The sequence below is a fragment of the Bombina bombina genome, chromosome 7 (genome assembly GCF_027579735.1).
Source record: "Bombina bombina isolate aBomBom1 chromosome 7, aBomBom1.pri, whole genome shotgun sequence".
In the NCBI taxonomy this organism is placed as follows: Eukaryota; Metazoa; Chordata; class Amphibia; order Anura; family Bombinatoridae; genus Bombina; species Bombina bombina.
The window spans coordinates 520,586,567-520,603,232 of NC_069505.1; the positions used below are offsets into that span (position 1 = coordinate 520,586,567).

At 40.8% G+C, this 16,666-nt stretch overlaps 1 protein-coding gene across 1 annotated transcript in view; it reads left to right on the plus strand.

The window, feature by feature from the left end:
• The first annotated feature begins 4,036 nt into the window (after positions 1–4,036).
• The window catches only part of LTBP4 (latent transforming growth factor beta binding protein 4), a 705,095-nt gene continuing 692,465 nt past the window's right edge, over positions 4,037–16,666 (plus strand). Inside the window, exons 1-2 of the mRNA XM_053721790.1 lie at positions 4,037–4,254; positions 8,112–8,308. Of these exons, the coding sequence (XP_053577765.1) occupies positions 4,109–4,254; positions 8,112–8,308 (343 nt within the window). The 5' untranslated portion in view covers positions 4,037–4,108. The remainder of the gene's footprint in view (positions 4,255–8,111; positions 8,309–16,666) is intronic.

Here is a 16,666-nt window from a genome sequence, read left to right on the forward strand (position 1 = left end):
TCAGATTTACTTTGTTTTCTTGATATCCTTTGTTATAAAATAGGTAGGTAGGTTTAGGAGAGAGCACGTGTTCTGAAGCACCATATGGCAGCAGTTTTGCAAGAATACTTTTATCAGTGTTGTACATTTTCAAGAGCACCAGTTCTTGCCATTATGTTGTGGTCCAGACACGTGCACACTACTTACTTAGGTATGCTCTTCAACAAAGAATACCATGAGAAGGAAACAAATTTGATATTCAAATAAGTTCGGTTTGAATCACAAAATAAAAAAAATGGGTTTCATGAGCCTTTATTGGCTTTAAAAGCAACACCCCCATTATACTCCAGTTGAGCACATAAGCAGTGATTGGAGCATATCCATGTATGCTTTCTTCTCATTTGTTCACCAGCTGTATCCTCATCTAGAGTGGCAGAGGAGCATAACTTTGTTTTTGTGAACACTCATGAGTGATGTCTAATCAGGCTAACAATGTTCTATTATTACTTTAAAAAAACAAACATTAAAGGGTTACATTTTATTTCACTAACACTTTAAAGGGACATTTTGGACAAATTTTAAATGCACATAGACGAATTACATCTTTGAATAGAAACATATTTGCAGTATACATGTATTGGCAAATAGGAGATATTATACACCCTGATCAATCCGGTGTTCTATTGAGAACTCCAATTCATCAAAAACTCCAATCTGACGTCACTTCCGGTGATTCCATACATCTGATTGGTTTGAGTCTTAGTGAGTGAAAGGATTTACAACCAATCAGATGGGCACGGTGATCGCCTATCTTCACTATCTATTTTGCCTCTGCCTGGGGGGTTCAAGGGGGGCAAAGTCCCCCTTGTAAACCTCATTCCCCAAGGTTTACTTGGGGTGTATGCCAGAGGATCGGCGGTGCGCCCCCCAAGACAGGCAAAACAGATAGTGAAAATGGAAAAGTCATTGGAAGTGACGTCAGATTGGAGATTTCGAGGAATTGGAGTTCTCGAACAGAGCACCGGCTTTATGCAAGGGAGAATGGCTACAAAAAACATTAGAACAGCTATGTTATTAATTGAACACCTTCATTCTCAGTCTAAACACTCTTCTAAACTAACTAAAGATCTTGCTGTCATTACCATAGACACCAAGAAGGCCTTTGACTCCATCTCTTGGGACCATTTATTTAACTCTCTATATAAGTTTGGATTCTCAGGCCAATTTCATAAGTTTATCAAAACTATTTATTCAGACCCCATCTCCTTTTTGAGTATCAATGGAACTTTATCTCCTAGCATAACTTTACACAAAGGAACAAGGCAGGGGTGCCCTCTTTCCCTCATATTATTCAATATAGCACTTGAACCTTTCGCTGTGATATGTAGAAAGGAACTGGAAGGGTTTAAATCGGCAAAAGACGATTTATACTTTCTCTTTACACAGATGATATTCTCTTTTATTTAACTAATACTAAGAGAAATATCCCACTCCTTCTTAGTTTAATATCTGAGTATAGAGCCTTCTCTGGTTATAGAATAAATCTTAAAAAATCTGTGATTTTGTGGATTAACAAACAAAAAGATAGTTGTCTAAATAATCCCTTCATTTATGCTGAAAATAAGATCAAATATTTAGGGATTATTTTAGCTAAAAATCCACACGAATGGTACCAAAGTAACTTTTTTCCTATATGGCAGAAATGTAATATGACTCTTAAAAACTGGGCCAAACTCCCTTTGACACTCTCTGCTAAGATCACCCTGATAAAAAATTGTATTATTTCCTAAGATATTATTTCTATTACAAAACATACCGGTCTTTGTACTCAGTAAAGATAATTAAGCTTTTAATTCTCAATGTTCTAAGTTTCTCTGGGGGAAACACAAAGGACCGAATTATCAAGATCCGATAAAGACTGCTGCTCCATAACCTGTCCGCCTGCTCTGAGGCGGCGGGCAGACATCGCCGGAAATCAACCCGATCCAATACGATCGGGTTGATTGACACCCCCTGCTAGCGGCATTCCCCAAAAAGGCCTAACAAATGTGATTCAATTATTTGATCCACAGATCAAAAATTTTTTAACCTATGCTAATCTTACTTAATCTAGAAATGCATATCTCCAAATCCGACATTTTGTTACATCCCAGAAATTTACACAACTTAATAAATGGGACGCTGGCGATTTGGAATCTATATCCGCGAGAGAATCGCATGTTAAGCTGATTAATAGAGCCTATATTACCCCTATTAAAATGGCTAAATGTAATCTAGCTGAACCTAAATATAGATGCCATGCTTTCAATTCAAATGTGCTGCATAATTTCTGGCTCTGTCCTAAAATTCAAAAATTCTGGTCCCGAATTGAATTTTGGCTAAATAAATTCATAGACCCTAAAGTTAAATTACGCACCTCTGTTTTCTTCCTAGTTGATCACAAGATGTTTCATAACAAGCAGCTAATTAATACCGCAGTTTTCGTAGGAAGATACATGATATTAAACACCTGGAAGAATAAAGAATAACCTGAGTTAAGGGCCTTTATTTAAAATATGCATTACCAAATGATTATAGACCAACACGATCCCTTGATATACTCAGAGAACAAGATGTGTGCATTTTTTTCTAATTGGGATGGAGTAATTATGTCTCTACCTCCAGAAAGTCAAATCCAACTCCTTTATAAATTTTGGCACTCCCCCACATTCCTAGAATTGATTCAATCAGAATCCTATCCTCTACTATGGCGACAAGTTTTTTATTGAGGGTGTTTTTTATTTTATTTTTTGTGTTTTTGTTTTTTTGTTTTGTTTTTCGTTTTGTTGGTCTGTTCTTTTTATGTTTTAGTGGGAAAATCCCAACAATAATGAGTCGCTACAAACTAATACAAGTTTTTCCTCCCATGTTAAAGTGAATGTTAACTTTCAAGAATGAGTGTCCGGTTTTTAAAAATACTATTAAAAACAGGGGCACTTTCATTCAGGAACGTTTACATTTCACCCATTTTGTAAACATATTTACCTTTTATTCTTGAAGATGGAGAAGCGATTCCCCCTCCTGCCGCTCGTCACTTCATACGTCAGCAATGACCAATATGGCATCCTCCAATAACGGCTTACCCCCCCAGGGGAATAATTGCGTGATTGGAGGAAGCCGGATTCGTCATTGCTGATGTATGAAAAGGCTTGCGATGGGCTGGTGAAGCGCTGGTACAGCTTCAAGAAGAAAAGGTAAGGAATGTATTTTAACAATACGGGTGAAATGTAAACTTTTATGAATGAAAGTGTCCCTGTTTTTAATAAGATTTTTAAAAACTGGGCACTCATTCTTGAAAGTTGACATTCACTTTAAGACTCTGTATTTATTATTTATCTGTTTCTTTCTATCCGTTATATAACACATTATTATGAATTATTTGATTATGAACATTGCCATCATGTATTTGAAAAATAAATATATTAAAAAAAATAGATGTATTGGCAAAAATGCTTTCTAGTAAAGGTTATCACTGCTTTAGTGTTAGCATTTTCCTTTGCACGTGCATGTGAAGCATAGCTAGATATTCTCAGTGCACCAGCATTTTAAATACTGCAGCTGCTCAGAGCCCCAGTAGGGCTTGTATAATGTCAGCAATTAACAAATTGTGTCATTACCAGATGGTACAAACACCTTAGACTCTCTGAGCAAGTACTGTGTTTATAATGCTGGTGCACGTTGCATACTTAAATACACATTTGAAACATCTATAGCTTTTATTAGAAGCATTTTCGCTAATACATTGGATTCCAATTTTGACCGGAAAGTCCCTTTAAATTTCTTTTTTCCTTTACTAGAAAAGGGGTTGAGACACATAAATTCCAAGTTGCTGATGAGTTTACTCTTTTCCCCCCCAGCTGCATGCAACCCAAGATGCAAATATGGTGGCGTATGCCGCAAACCGCAGGTCTGCATCTGTAAAAAAGGCTTTGAGGGGCCACGTTGTGAGAGGAGAACAACATTTGTATCTACAACAGTTCAACCGCTGGAGAATTCAATTAACGTAACAACTTCATCTCCCCTACTTGGTGGAAAAACAAAGAACTTCACCATAATATATGAAACGGTACCTCATTCTACTGTTAGCTTAATGGCTCCTCCTTCCACCAGCATCACACCCGTTCCAAACCCCAAGGAACCCATGAGCAATATATCGACCACTGCTGGACCTAAAATCAAGCCCATTCTTATGCCCACTGCTATAAATGGGACATCTGTACGGTTCCAGCCTTTGACGTAAGTATATTAATATCATGACCTGGAAATAAATGAAATAACATTATTGTTTCAATAAGCAAGATGACACAGTAATAAAGACAGGAGGGGGATATGGCACAGGGTTATATGGTCACACACATACAAGGGAGATATGGGATGTCTAATCTGTCCCTTCCCCTGCAGAGTGACACATTGACACACATAAGGGACACTGACAAGCGAGCGCTATAGGATATGAAGTCTGTACCTGCCCGTGCAGGGTCACATGGTGATACACACTGGCCCCAAGGCAGAACATGCTGTGATGTGACATGTCATTGCAGAAAATGCAGCATGACAGAACAGGCCACATGCAGGAACTGCTAGTTCGTTCTCATTGCAGCGCTGCTCCACATCAGGCTTTTCTCTTCAAACAGTGCTGTGCTCTAGTTGCACTGTGTAAGTCTTCCTTAACAGTACAACCAGAGCGAAGCACTGTTTGAAGATAATTCAATTTCATTTAAAGGGGCAGTCAACACCAGAATTTTTGTTGTTTAAAAAGAAAGATAATCCTTTTATTACCCATTCCCCAGTTTTGCATAACCAACACTGTTAAATTAATACACTTTTTACCTCTGCGATTAACTTGTATCTATGCCTCTGCAAACTGCCCCCTTATTTCAGTTCTTTTGACAGACTTGCATTTTAGCCAATCAGTGCTCACTCCAGGGTAACTTCACGTGCATGAGCTCAATGTTATCTGTATGAAACACATGAACTAATGATCTCTATTGGTCAAAATGCATTCAGATTAGAGGCAGTCTTCAAGGTCTAAGAAATAAGCATATGAACCTCCTAGAATTAGCTTTCAACTAAGAATACAAAGAGAACAAAGCAAAATTGGTGATAAAAGTAAATTGGTAAGTTGTTTAAAATTACATTCCCTATTTAAATCATAAAAGTTTTTTTTTGGACTTGACTGTCCCTTTAATTTCAAAATGACCCACAGAATTTTTTTCACTGAAAAAAAAATCTCATTGCAGAAATGGAAAAAAAAAATCTGCCTCTGGGCACACAAGAGGGACCTATGGGATATGGAACCTGGCCCTTTACTGCAGGGTGGCATAGTGACCCAAAGAGCTATGGGGCTTGGAACCTGTCCCTACTGCTATAGGGTGACACAGGAATAAAAACATGAGAGAGCTATAGTGCATGAAGTTTAACCCTCCCCTTCAACAGAAGGAAACTGTGTAGTGTGGCGCTTTTTAATTTTGGATGCCTAATTTAGTTTTATAAAATAAATGCATGTTTTTAAGCTTGCAGGCTAAAATGTGTTCCAAGTATAAACAGAGAAATTCCAAATACAGCATGAAAACAATACCTACAGCTACCAGTAGGAGGTGCTAAAGTATAAGGTTGAAGCACACACAAGTTTCATTTCCCCAACACAATTCTCAGTGGGCTAAAATCAGTGTTTCTCAACTGCAGTCTTCTGGCAACACTAACAGGCCAAGATATGTAGAGATATGAAAATCTGGCCTGTTACTGTGCCAAGATTGGAATCAATCAATGCTGGACTAGATTCACTAAATACCTCCTGAGTCTCTTTAGTCTCACCATTCCCGGATTTTATTGAATTCCATAATTTTTGAGTTGAGATGTTGCAGCAAGTTTTTCCCTGTAAGATATTCATTCCACCAATTTGGTTTTGTTTAATATATATATATATATATATATATATATATATATATATATATATATATATTATTATTATTATTATTATTTTGATGGAGAGCGACCTTTAATCTTTTAAACCTTCTTATTTTATTTAAATGGTATTGTTCTTTTCTCCTTTATAATCTCAGGAGATTTGGTGTAGACCCTTAAAAATAATTATCTGTTATTTTGTTATTTTGACAAAAGAGAGAAATGCAGAAAGGGTATTACACTTTATTGTGTTTATCACCCATTTGATACAAAGAAATACCCATGTGAAAAAAATACATCAAATTAAAGGGATACTGAACCCAATTTTTTTCTTTCATGATTCAGATAGAGCATGCAATTTTAAGCAACTTTCTAATTTACTTCTATTATCAATTTTTCTTCGTTCTCTTGCTATCTTTATTTGAAAAGAAGGCATCTAAGCTAAAGAGCCAGCAAATGTTTGGTTCAGAACCATGGACAGCACTTGTTTATTGGTGCTGTCCAATGAGCAAGGGCAACCCAGGTTGTTCACCAAAAATGGGCCGGCATCTAAACTTACATTCTTGCTTTTCAAATAAACATACCAAGAGAATGAAGAAAATTTGATAATAGAAGTAAATTAGAAAGTTGCTTAAAATTGCATGCTCTATCTGAATCATGAAAGAAAAAAATTGGGTTCAGTGTTCCTTTAACCATGCTATTCATACAAATATCATGCCCCTATAGCTATTGCAACACAAGTCTTTTCAAACTCAACTTGGATTGTTCATCCGTAATTATAACAATTGAGTATATTGTGTTCAGAACAAGAGGTGTTGTTGATATTAAGAGCCAGTTCATCAGCTCCTATAGTTCCCTTTGCTTTCAAGCATCAATTATCATCCTGGGCTCTTCCAGCCAAGGTATAAGGGAAATCTTTACACCCCACAGTCCTTTTAGTGTGCAAAGCGGCAAAACATAAGCCGTTTGAGCATAATTTGCCTGATGACCGCGGTATATACCGCACTCAAGGGTCGTATGCAGTCGCTCCCAGAGATTTGCTGTCAAATACTTTCACTTAGTTAATCCTCTTACTGGATCTTTCAAAGTTTTTCTCCGTCTCACGGTTGAACCTATCACACCCATACACATACCGCTTTCATCATGGAGACTCGCCTTTACTTTAAGGAAAAGGGCACAAATGACCCTTTATGCATTTCTCTCTTTTGTCAAAATTGCAAATATATATATATGCTTTCCCTCTCGATCTCTCTTTCTATGCGTCTCTCCCTCTTTTTCTTTGTCACCCCATCGTATTCTGCTTATTTTCTCTCACATATGTTTTTAAACAAACTCTCTCCCCCTCCTTTATCTCCCTCTCTCTCCCTTTCTCTCCTTCCTTCTCTATCTCTTCCCCTCTCTTGTTCTATATTTATCTATTTTTTCTCCTCTCTTGTTTTCTGTCTCTTGCCTTCTCTCCCTCTTTCTCTCTCTCTCCCCCTCTTCTTTATTCTCTCTTTATCTCTCTCTTCATCTCTCTTGTTCTATTTTTATCTGTTTCCCCTCTCTTGTTCTCTCTCTCTCTCTCTCTCTCTCTCTCTCCTTCCTTCTCTCTCTCTTCTCTCCCTCTCTCTTTATTACTCTCTCTCTTTCCTTCTCTCTCTCTTCTCTCCCTCTCTCTTTATCACTCTCTCTCTTTCCTTCTTTCTCTCCCTCTCTCTTTATCTCTCTCTATTTGTCTGTCTCTTCCCTCTCTTTTTGTATTTGGCTCCTCTCTCCCCTATTCTCTCTCATTTTCCCATCTTCCCCTTATTTATTTTATTCTCATCTTCTTTCTTTCATATACTCTTAACAATCCCTCTATCTCTTTCAGTCTAGTTTCTTCTCTCACTCTCTCTTTCTTCTCTCCCCTCTCTTTCTCACTCCTCTCCTTCTCTTTCTTCTCTCCCCCTCTCCTTCTCTTTCTCTCTCTCTCTTATTTCCCCTTATTCTAATTCCCATTTTCTATCCTTCCCATATACTGATTGCCTCTACAACTCACCCTCTTTATCTCTCTGTCCAAATCTCTTTTTATGTAAGTATTCACTTTTTGCATATAAGATGCCTCAACATGTCACCTAAAATGCTTCTTATATGCTGAATGTATAGCATATGATACTGAAGCCCTTGTGTTTAATGTACATCCGCAATCCAACATCTATCTCCTCCAGTGTACAGGAACTTCAGTCCATCCTAAAGAGAAAAGGATTGGGATCCCAAGACAAGATGACTTCTCTGATAGCCAAATACCTAGAGACACAAAAGAGTCAAATGGTGAAGGATGGCTGGAAGGACAGACCTCAAGAAACAGTCATAATACGTACACCTCAGGGCGAATATACTATTCACAGGCAGACTCGACGACTAGGTGAGTGCCATCACTAAGTCAAGGGTGGTGTCATGTTTAAAAAAAAAAGAGTGAAGGAGATGTATTTCCTGGAGAGAACTTGAGGATTTGTCATCTTGCCGCCCATGACCTCCCCGAGCAAGGATGTTGTGCATAAAAAAGCTCAATCTACGGTACAGGTTTTGGAGACTGGGGTTGGTTTAAGATTACAACACAGCTTAAATTGGTTAAAGGGATATTAAACCCTTCATTTTTTCTTTCATGATTCAGATAGAGCATGTGATTTTTCGCAACTTTCTAATTTACTCCTGTTATCAATTTTTCTTCGTCCTCTTGGTATTTTTATTTGAAAAAGCAAGAATGTAAGTGTAGGAGCCGGCCTATTTTTGGTTCAGCACCCTGGCTAGTGCTTGCTGATTGGGTGGCTACATTTGGGAAAAAAAATGGGCTGGCTCCTAAGTTTACAGTCCTACTTTTTCAAATAACGATACTAAGAGAACGAAGAAAAATTGATAATAGAAGTAAATTTAAAAATTGCTTAAAACCGCATGCTCTATTTGAATCATGAAAGTTTAATTTTGACTTTAGTGTCCATTTAAGGATATGGTTTGGTTTAAACCCCAAATGTTTAATTCCTGATTAAAACAAAGCATTGTTCTTCTTCTTATTCTTTGTTGAAGATATATCTAGATAGGTAGTGTGCCCATATCTGGAGAGCTACACTAAATGGCAGGAAAAATGGCTGCCATCTAGTGCTTATGCTAAATTATAACACTCTTACAAAACTGCTGCCATAAAATGCTGCAGATACATGCACACTCCTAAACTTATCTCCCTGCTATTCAAAGAAAGGTACCAAGGGAACGAAAAAATTGTCAGAATAGAAGTTGTTTCAAAATAGATGCTCTATATGAATCACAAAATAAAAATTTGGGGTTTCTATGCCTATCTCCAGGTCTATATGAATCACAAAAGAAAAATGTAAGGGTTTCTATGCCTATCTACAGGTCAGACACTGAATAGGGAACTTGAGACCACAAACGGGGATAGATCTAGACATAGGGGATTAAGGATTACCATGAGGGGGTGAAACACCATCTCTCGGATTTATAACTTACTCTTGAAATTTCATGGGGAAAGAAATATTGTCGATATGATGGTCAATTGGACTAAAGTCAAGATCCCCACAGATAGGGAAATGATATTGCATAGTGTGGTTCTTGTATCTAAAGCTGCGGCCTCTATTAGCTGGAGAGAAACTCATATGAAGATAATAAACATGGCATATTACACTCCAGCTAGAATGGCTAAATGGGCACATGTCAGGGTTTTTTCCCTGTTGTGTTTGCCATGTGCTGCTGGCAGCCATTTTACTCACCTCTCTTCCTGACTATGGTGCATTGTGGGGGATGCTGCTCATTTCCTGCACTTCCTTTTATGGCCAGACTGGTGTGCATCATCCATGTGAGACGGGATGCAGTCTCAGAATTGTGATGTCATCACTTATTATTTAAAGGGCCTCTGTTCAGAATGCTTTGCCTTTGCTTTGTCTCAGACCTGTTTGTGAGAGTTCCTGTGTATTACCTGGCTCCCTGAAGTCCTTCCTGGTTCCTGATCCCTGGCTTGTTCCTGACTCTGCTGTTTTCCTTGTTCCTGATTCCGGCTCGTCTGACTATTCGCTTTGGCTCCTGACTCGGCTTGTCTGACTACCAGCTCTGGTTTTGACTCCTGGCTTGTTATTTGACTCATGGATTTTTTTATTATTTCTCTTGTAAGGTGTATCCAGTCCACGGATTCATCCTTTACTTGTGGGATATTCTCCTTCCTAACAGGAAGTGGCAAAGAGAGCACACAGCAGAGCTGTCCATATAGCTCCCCCTCTAGCTCCACCCCCCAGTCATTCTCTTTGCCGGCTCTAAGCAATAGGTTCCCTCTCGGGAGGGTAAAGTGAATGTGGTGTTAGAATTGTAGTTTTGTTTTTCTACAAGCAAAAGTTTGTTATTTTAAATTGTACCGGTTTGTACTATTTACTCTCTAGCAGAAAAGAGATGAAGATTTCTGCAGAGAGGATGATGATTTTAGCATGTTGTAACTAAAATCCACTGCTGTTCCCACACAGGACTGAGGAGTACCAGAAAACTTCAGTTGGGGGAACGGTTTTCAGATTAGACTGCAATAAGGTATGTTCAGTCATTTATTTCTAGACAAGACTGTGATAATGCTAGAAGAGACTGACAAGATCCCCATGAGGGAAGGGTAAGCTTTATTCAGAGACTAAGTATGGAATTGCAAGCTTATATATCAGGGCTAATTTATGCTGGTTGACACTATTTTATGGCAAGTTGACACTTTTTTATGGCAAACGATTTTTACTAATAAATATCGTTTTTTGAGACACTTTGAAGGTACCCTTGGGGTTTCTTTCAGGGGTTGTTACCCACATGGCTAATATTATAACTCTTGGGAGTGTTTCTTTAGGCCTCACAGCACCGGAGTAAGGTGGGAGGGGCCTAATTTTGCGCCTCAGATGCGCAGTTAGATTGACTAGATCTTCACGCTGTTTTCTCATGGAGGCTCCTGCTACAGTTTGAGGACCCATAAGAAGCTTTTTCCCCATAAATCTGACTCCTAAGGGAAGGTAGGGCCACAGCAGAGCTGTGGCAAGGTGCTAAAGTTGTTTTAACCGGTCTGTTTGCTTATTATTGATCCGGTTTGGGCATTAAGGGGTTAATCGTTTTGATTGTTAGTTGTGCAATCTTACCAATGCTTTAGGTACATACTGTGAAAATTTCAAAAAGTTTGGTGCATTTTTCACTGTTTTGTAAAATTGTGTGCCCTTTTTATTTCTTAAAGGCACAGTAACTTTTTTTACAAAGTGTGTTTTTGCTTCATTAAACTGATTTCTAAGCCTGTTTGTCTTACTACTAGTCTGTTAAACATGTCTGAGTCCAAGGAAAATCCTTGTTCAATGTGTTTAGAAGCCATGGTGGAACCCCCTATCAGAATGTGTCCCACTTGTACTGATATGTCTATACACTTTAAAAATCATATTGTTGCACTTGAAAATGTAGCCCAAGATGATTCTCAGACTGAAGGTAACGAGGGTAGCCCGTCAACCTCTCCCCAAGTGTCTCAACCAGTTACGCCCGCTCAAGCGACGCCTAGCACCTCTAGTGCGTCTAACTCTTTTACCTTACAAGAATTAGCGGCAGTCATGGATAATTCCCTTTCAGTATTCTTATCTAGACTGCCCGTGTTACCTGCAAAGCGCGATAGCTCTGTTTTATGAACAGATTATGAGCATCCTGACGCTTTAGTAGCCGTATCCGATATACCCTCACAACGCTCTGAAGTGGGGGCGAGGGATTTGATGTCTGAGGGAGAAGTTTCCGATTCAGGAAAGGTTTCTCCTCAGACAGATTCAGATACATTGGCTTTTAAATTTAAACTAGAACACCTCCGCTTATTGCTCAGAGAGGTATTAGTTACTCTGGATGACTGCGACCCTATGGTGGTTCCAGAGAAATTGTGTAAAATGGACAAGTACCTAGAGGTCCCTGTTTACACTGATGCGTTTCCGGTCCCTAAGAGGATTGTGGATATCGTTACTAGGGAGTGGGAGACTAGGTGTTCCCTTTGTTCCCCCTCCTGTTTTTAAGAAAATGTTCCCCATATCTGACCCCATGCGGGACTCGTGGCAGACGGTCCCTAAGGTAGAGGGGGCTGTTTCTTCACTTGCTAAACGCACAACCATACCAATCGAAGACAGTTGTGCTTTTCAAGACCCTATGGATAAAAAGTTAGAGGGTTTACTTAAGAAAATTTTTGTTCAACAAGGTTTTCTTCTCCAACCTATTGCGTGCATTATTCCTGTAACTACTGCAGCTGCTTTCTGGTTCGAGGCGCTGGAAGATGCGCTCCAGACGGAGACCTCATACGAGGACATTATGGATAGAATTAGGGCTCTAAAGCTGGCTAATTCTTTTATCACAGATGCTGCTTTCCAACTAGCTAAGTTAGCGGCAAAAAATGCAGGTTTCGCCATTTTGGCGCGCAGGGCGCTATGGCTAAAGTCCTGGTCAGCCGATGTGTCGTCAAAATCCAAGCTCTTGAACATCCCTTTCAAAGGAAAGACCCTCTTCTGGCCTGAATTGAAAGAGATTATTTCAGAAATCACTGGGGGTAAAGGCCATGCTCTCCCTCAGGACAAGTCCTTTAAGACAAGGAATAAACAAAATAATTTTCGTTCCTTTTGGAATTTCAGGAGCGGTCTCGCTTCATCCTCCCCTGCTGCAAAGCAAGAGGGTAATGCTTCATAACCCAAGGCAGCCTGGAAACCTTACCAGGGCTTGAACAAGGGTAAACAGGCCAAAAAGCCTGCAGCTGCCACCAAGACAGCATGAAGGGGTAGCCCCCGATCCGGGACCGGATCTAGTAGGGGGCAGACTCTCTCTCTTCGCTCAGGCCTGGGCAAGAGATGTACACGATCCCTGAGCATTAGAGATTGTATCCCAGGGATATCTTCTAGAATTCAAGGACTCTCCTCCAAGGGGAAGGTTCCACATTTCTCGTCTGTCTACAGTTCAGACAAAGAAAGAGGCGTTTTTACGCTGTGTAGAAGATCTACATACAATGGGGGTGATCCACCCAGTTCCAATTGCGGAACAAGGGCTGGGTTTTTACTCAAATCTGTTTGTGGTTCCCAAAAAAAGAAGGAACTTTCAGACCAATCCTGGATCTCAAAATTCTAAACAGCTTCCTCAGAGTCCCATCATTCAAGATGGAGACCATTCGGACAATCTTACCAATGATCCAGGAAGGTCAATATATGACTACCGTGGATCTAAAGGATGCGTATCTGCACATTCCTATCCACAAAGATCATCACCAGTTTCTCGGGTTCGTTTTTCTGGACAAGCATTATCAGTTTGTGGCTCCTCCCTTCGGGTTGGCCACTGCTCCCAGAATTTTTACAAAAGTGCTAGGGTCCCTCCTGGCGGTTCTAAGACCGCGGGGCATAGCAGTGGCGCCTTATCTAGACGACATCTTAATTCAGGCGCCGACTTTCCAAAGAACCAAGTCTCACACGGAAATTGTGTTAGCTTTTCTGAGGTCTCACGGGTCGAAGGTGAACATCAAAAAGAGTTCTCTCTCCCCCCTGACAAGAGTTCCCTTTCTAGGAACTTTGATAGACTCAGTAGAAACGAAAATATTTCTGACGGAGGTCAGAAAGTCAAACTCTTAACTACTTGCCGAGCCCTTCATTCTATTCCTCGGTCAAATACAGTTGGACCAGGAGACTAGAGATTCTCTTCTCTGGTGGTTGTCTCAGGCTCACCTGTCTCAGGAAATGTGTTTCCGCAGACCAGAGTGGATCATCGTAATGACCGACGCCAGCCTGTTGGGCTGGGGTGCAGTCTGGGACTTCCTGAAAGCTCAGGGCTTATGGTCTCGGGAAGAAACTCTCCTCCCGATAAACATTCCGGAACTGAGGGCGATATTCAACGCTCTTCAGGCATGGCCTCAGCTAGCTGCGGCCAAATTCATCAGATTTCAGTCGGACAACATCACGACTGTAGCTTACATCAACCATCAAGGGGGAAGAAGGAGTTCCCTAGCAATGATGGAAATAACCAAAATAATCAGGTGGGCGGAGGCTCACTCTTGCCACCTCTCAGCAATTCACATCCCAGGAGTAGACAACTGGGAGGCGGATTTTCTAAGTCGTCAGACTTTTCACCTGGGGGAGTGGGAACTCCACCCGGAGGTGTTTGCCCAACTGACCCAGCGATGGGGCACTCCGGAGTTGGATCTGTTGGCGTCTCGTCAGAACACCAAACTTCCTCTCTACGGGTCCAGGTCCCGGGATCCCCAGGCGGTGCTAATAGATGCTCTAGCAGCGCCTTGGTCCTTCAATCTGGCCTTTGTTTTCCCACCGTTTCCTCTCCTCCCTCGTCTGGTCGCCAGAATCAAGCAGGAGAAGGCTTCAGTGATTCTGATAGCGCCTGCGTGGCCACGCAGGACTTGGTATGCAGACCTAGTGGACATGTCATCTGTCCCACCTTGGACTTTGCCAATGAGGCAGGACCTTCTAATACAAGGTCCTTTCAAGCATCCAAATCTACTTTCTCTGCGTCTGACTGCTTGGAGATTGAACGCTTAATTCTATCAAAGCGTGGTTTCTCTGAGTCGGTTATAGATACTCTGATTCAGGTTAGAAAGCCTGTCACCAGGAAAATCTACCATAAGATATAGCGAATATATCTTTGTTGGTGTGAATCCAAGGCTTACTCATGGTGAAAGATTAGGATTCCTCGGATATTGTCCTTTCTCCAAGAAGTATTAGAGAAAGGATTGTCAGCTAGTTCTTTAAAAGGATAGATATCTGTTTTGTCTATCCTTTTACACAAACGTCTGGCAGAAGTACCAGACGTTCAAGTGGTTACTCAGGCTTTATTCAGAATCAAGCCTGTTTATAGACCTGTGGCTCCGCCTTGGAGTCTAAATTTAGTTCTTTCAGTTCTTCAGGGGGTTCCGTTTGAACCCTTACATTCCATAGATATTAAGCTTTTATCTTGGAAAGTTTTGTTTTGGTAGCTATCTCTTCTGCTCGCAGAGTTTCAGAGTTATCTGCCTTACAGTGTGATTCACCTTACCTGCTTTTCCATGCAGATAAGGTAGTTTTGCGTACCAAACCCGGTTTTCTTCCTAAGGTTGTGTTTAATAAGAATATTAACCAGGAAATTGTTGTTCCTTCTCTGTGTCCTAATCCTTCTTCGAAGAAGGAACGTCTATTACACAATCTTGATGTGGTTCATGCCTTAAAGTTTTATTTACAAGCAACTAAGGATTTCAGACAAACATCTTCACTGTTTGTTATCTATTCTGGTAAGAGGAGGGGTCAGAAAGCGACTGCTACCTCTCATTCCTTTTGGCTAAAAAGCATCATCCTTTTGGCCTATGAGACTGCTGGCCAGCAGCCTCCTGAAACAATTACTGCTCATTCTACCAGAGCAGATTTGTAAGGCAGCGACTTGGTCTTCGCTGCATATTTTTTCCAAATTTTACAAATTCGATACTTTTGCTTCTTCGGAGGCTATTTTTGGGAGAAAGGTTTGCAAGCAGTGGTGCCTTCAATTTAAGGTACCTGTCTTGTTCCCTCCCTTCATCTGTGTCCTAAAGCTTTGGTATTGGTATCCCACAAGTAAAGGATGAATCCGTGGACTGGATACACCTTACAAGAGAAAACAGAATTTATGCTTACCTGATAAATTACTTTCTCTTGTGGTGTATCCAGTCCACGGCCCGCCCTGGCTATTAAGTCAGGTAGATTTTTTGTTTAAACTACAGTCACCACTGCACCCTATGGTTTCTCCTTTTTCTTCCTAACCTTCGGTCGAATGACTTGGGGGTGGAGCTAGAGGGGGAGCTATATGGACAGCTCTGCTGTGTGCTCTCTTTGCCACTTCCTGTTAGGAAGGAGAATATCACACAAGTAAAGGATGAATCCGTGGACTGGATACACCACAAGAGAAAGTAATTTATCAGGTAAGCATAAATTCTGTTCTTTTGCTATTAATAAAGGTGTGATTATTTTTGCACTTCTCGTCTCAGTCTGATTCCTGGCACCCTGACATTATGCAAAGGCCATGAATCCTGATGCTGCTCATTATCCACCTTTACCTGCCATCATTGATGTACAGGATCACCGCTTGGATCAATTTGCACTAGCCCTGCAAACCCTGCTGACTCGCACTGCACATTTGGACCAGCATGTCCGGTTCTGCACCTCTACCTCAGCGATATGGAGGTGATCCTATTCAGTGCAGAGGGTTTTTGAACCAGGTGGGCATTTACTTTGAGATGTTACCTCAGGCATTTCCCTCTGACAGAGCTAAGGTGGGATTTCTCATCTCGTTACTCTCTTGTGCCTGGGCTAATACCTTGTGTGAGACTAATAAACCTGTGATTTCAAATTACCCTGAATTTGTGGCCTCCTTTCGAAGGGTTTTTGATGTTCCAGCTCGCTCCTCCTCTGCTGCTAAACGACTTATGTCCATTCAGCAAGGTACAAGATATGTTGCTCAGTATGCTATTGAGTTCAGTACGCTTGCCGCAGAGGTAGGTTGGAACAATGAAGTCCTTGTTGCCGCCTTCTTTCATGGGCTCTCTGATGCGATTAAAGACAAAGTTGCTGCCAGAGATTTACCAGAGGATCTCGAGGCATTGGTGTCTTTTTTGATCCTAATTGACATCAGACTCAGAGAAAGGCCCTCTTTCAAGGAGCGCTTGCGGAAGCCTCCTGTTCCGTTGTCTCCTACGTGTTCGTTCCCACCCATGCCTCCCTCTCCTCCCATGCCTCCTGGTCCTGAGTCACGA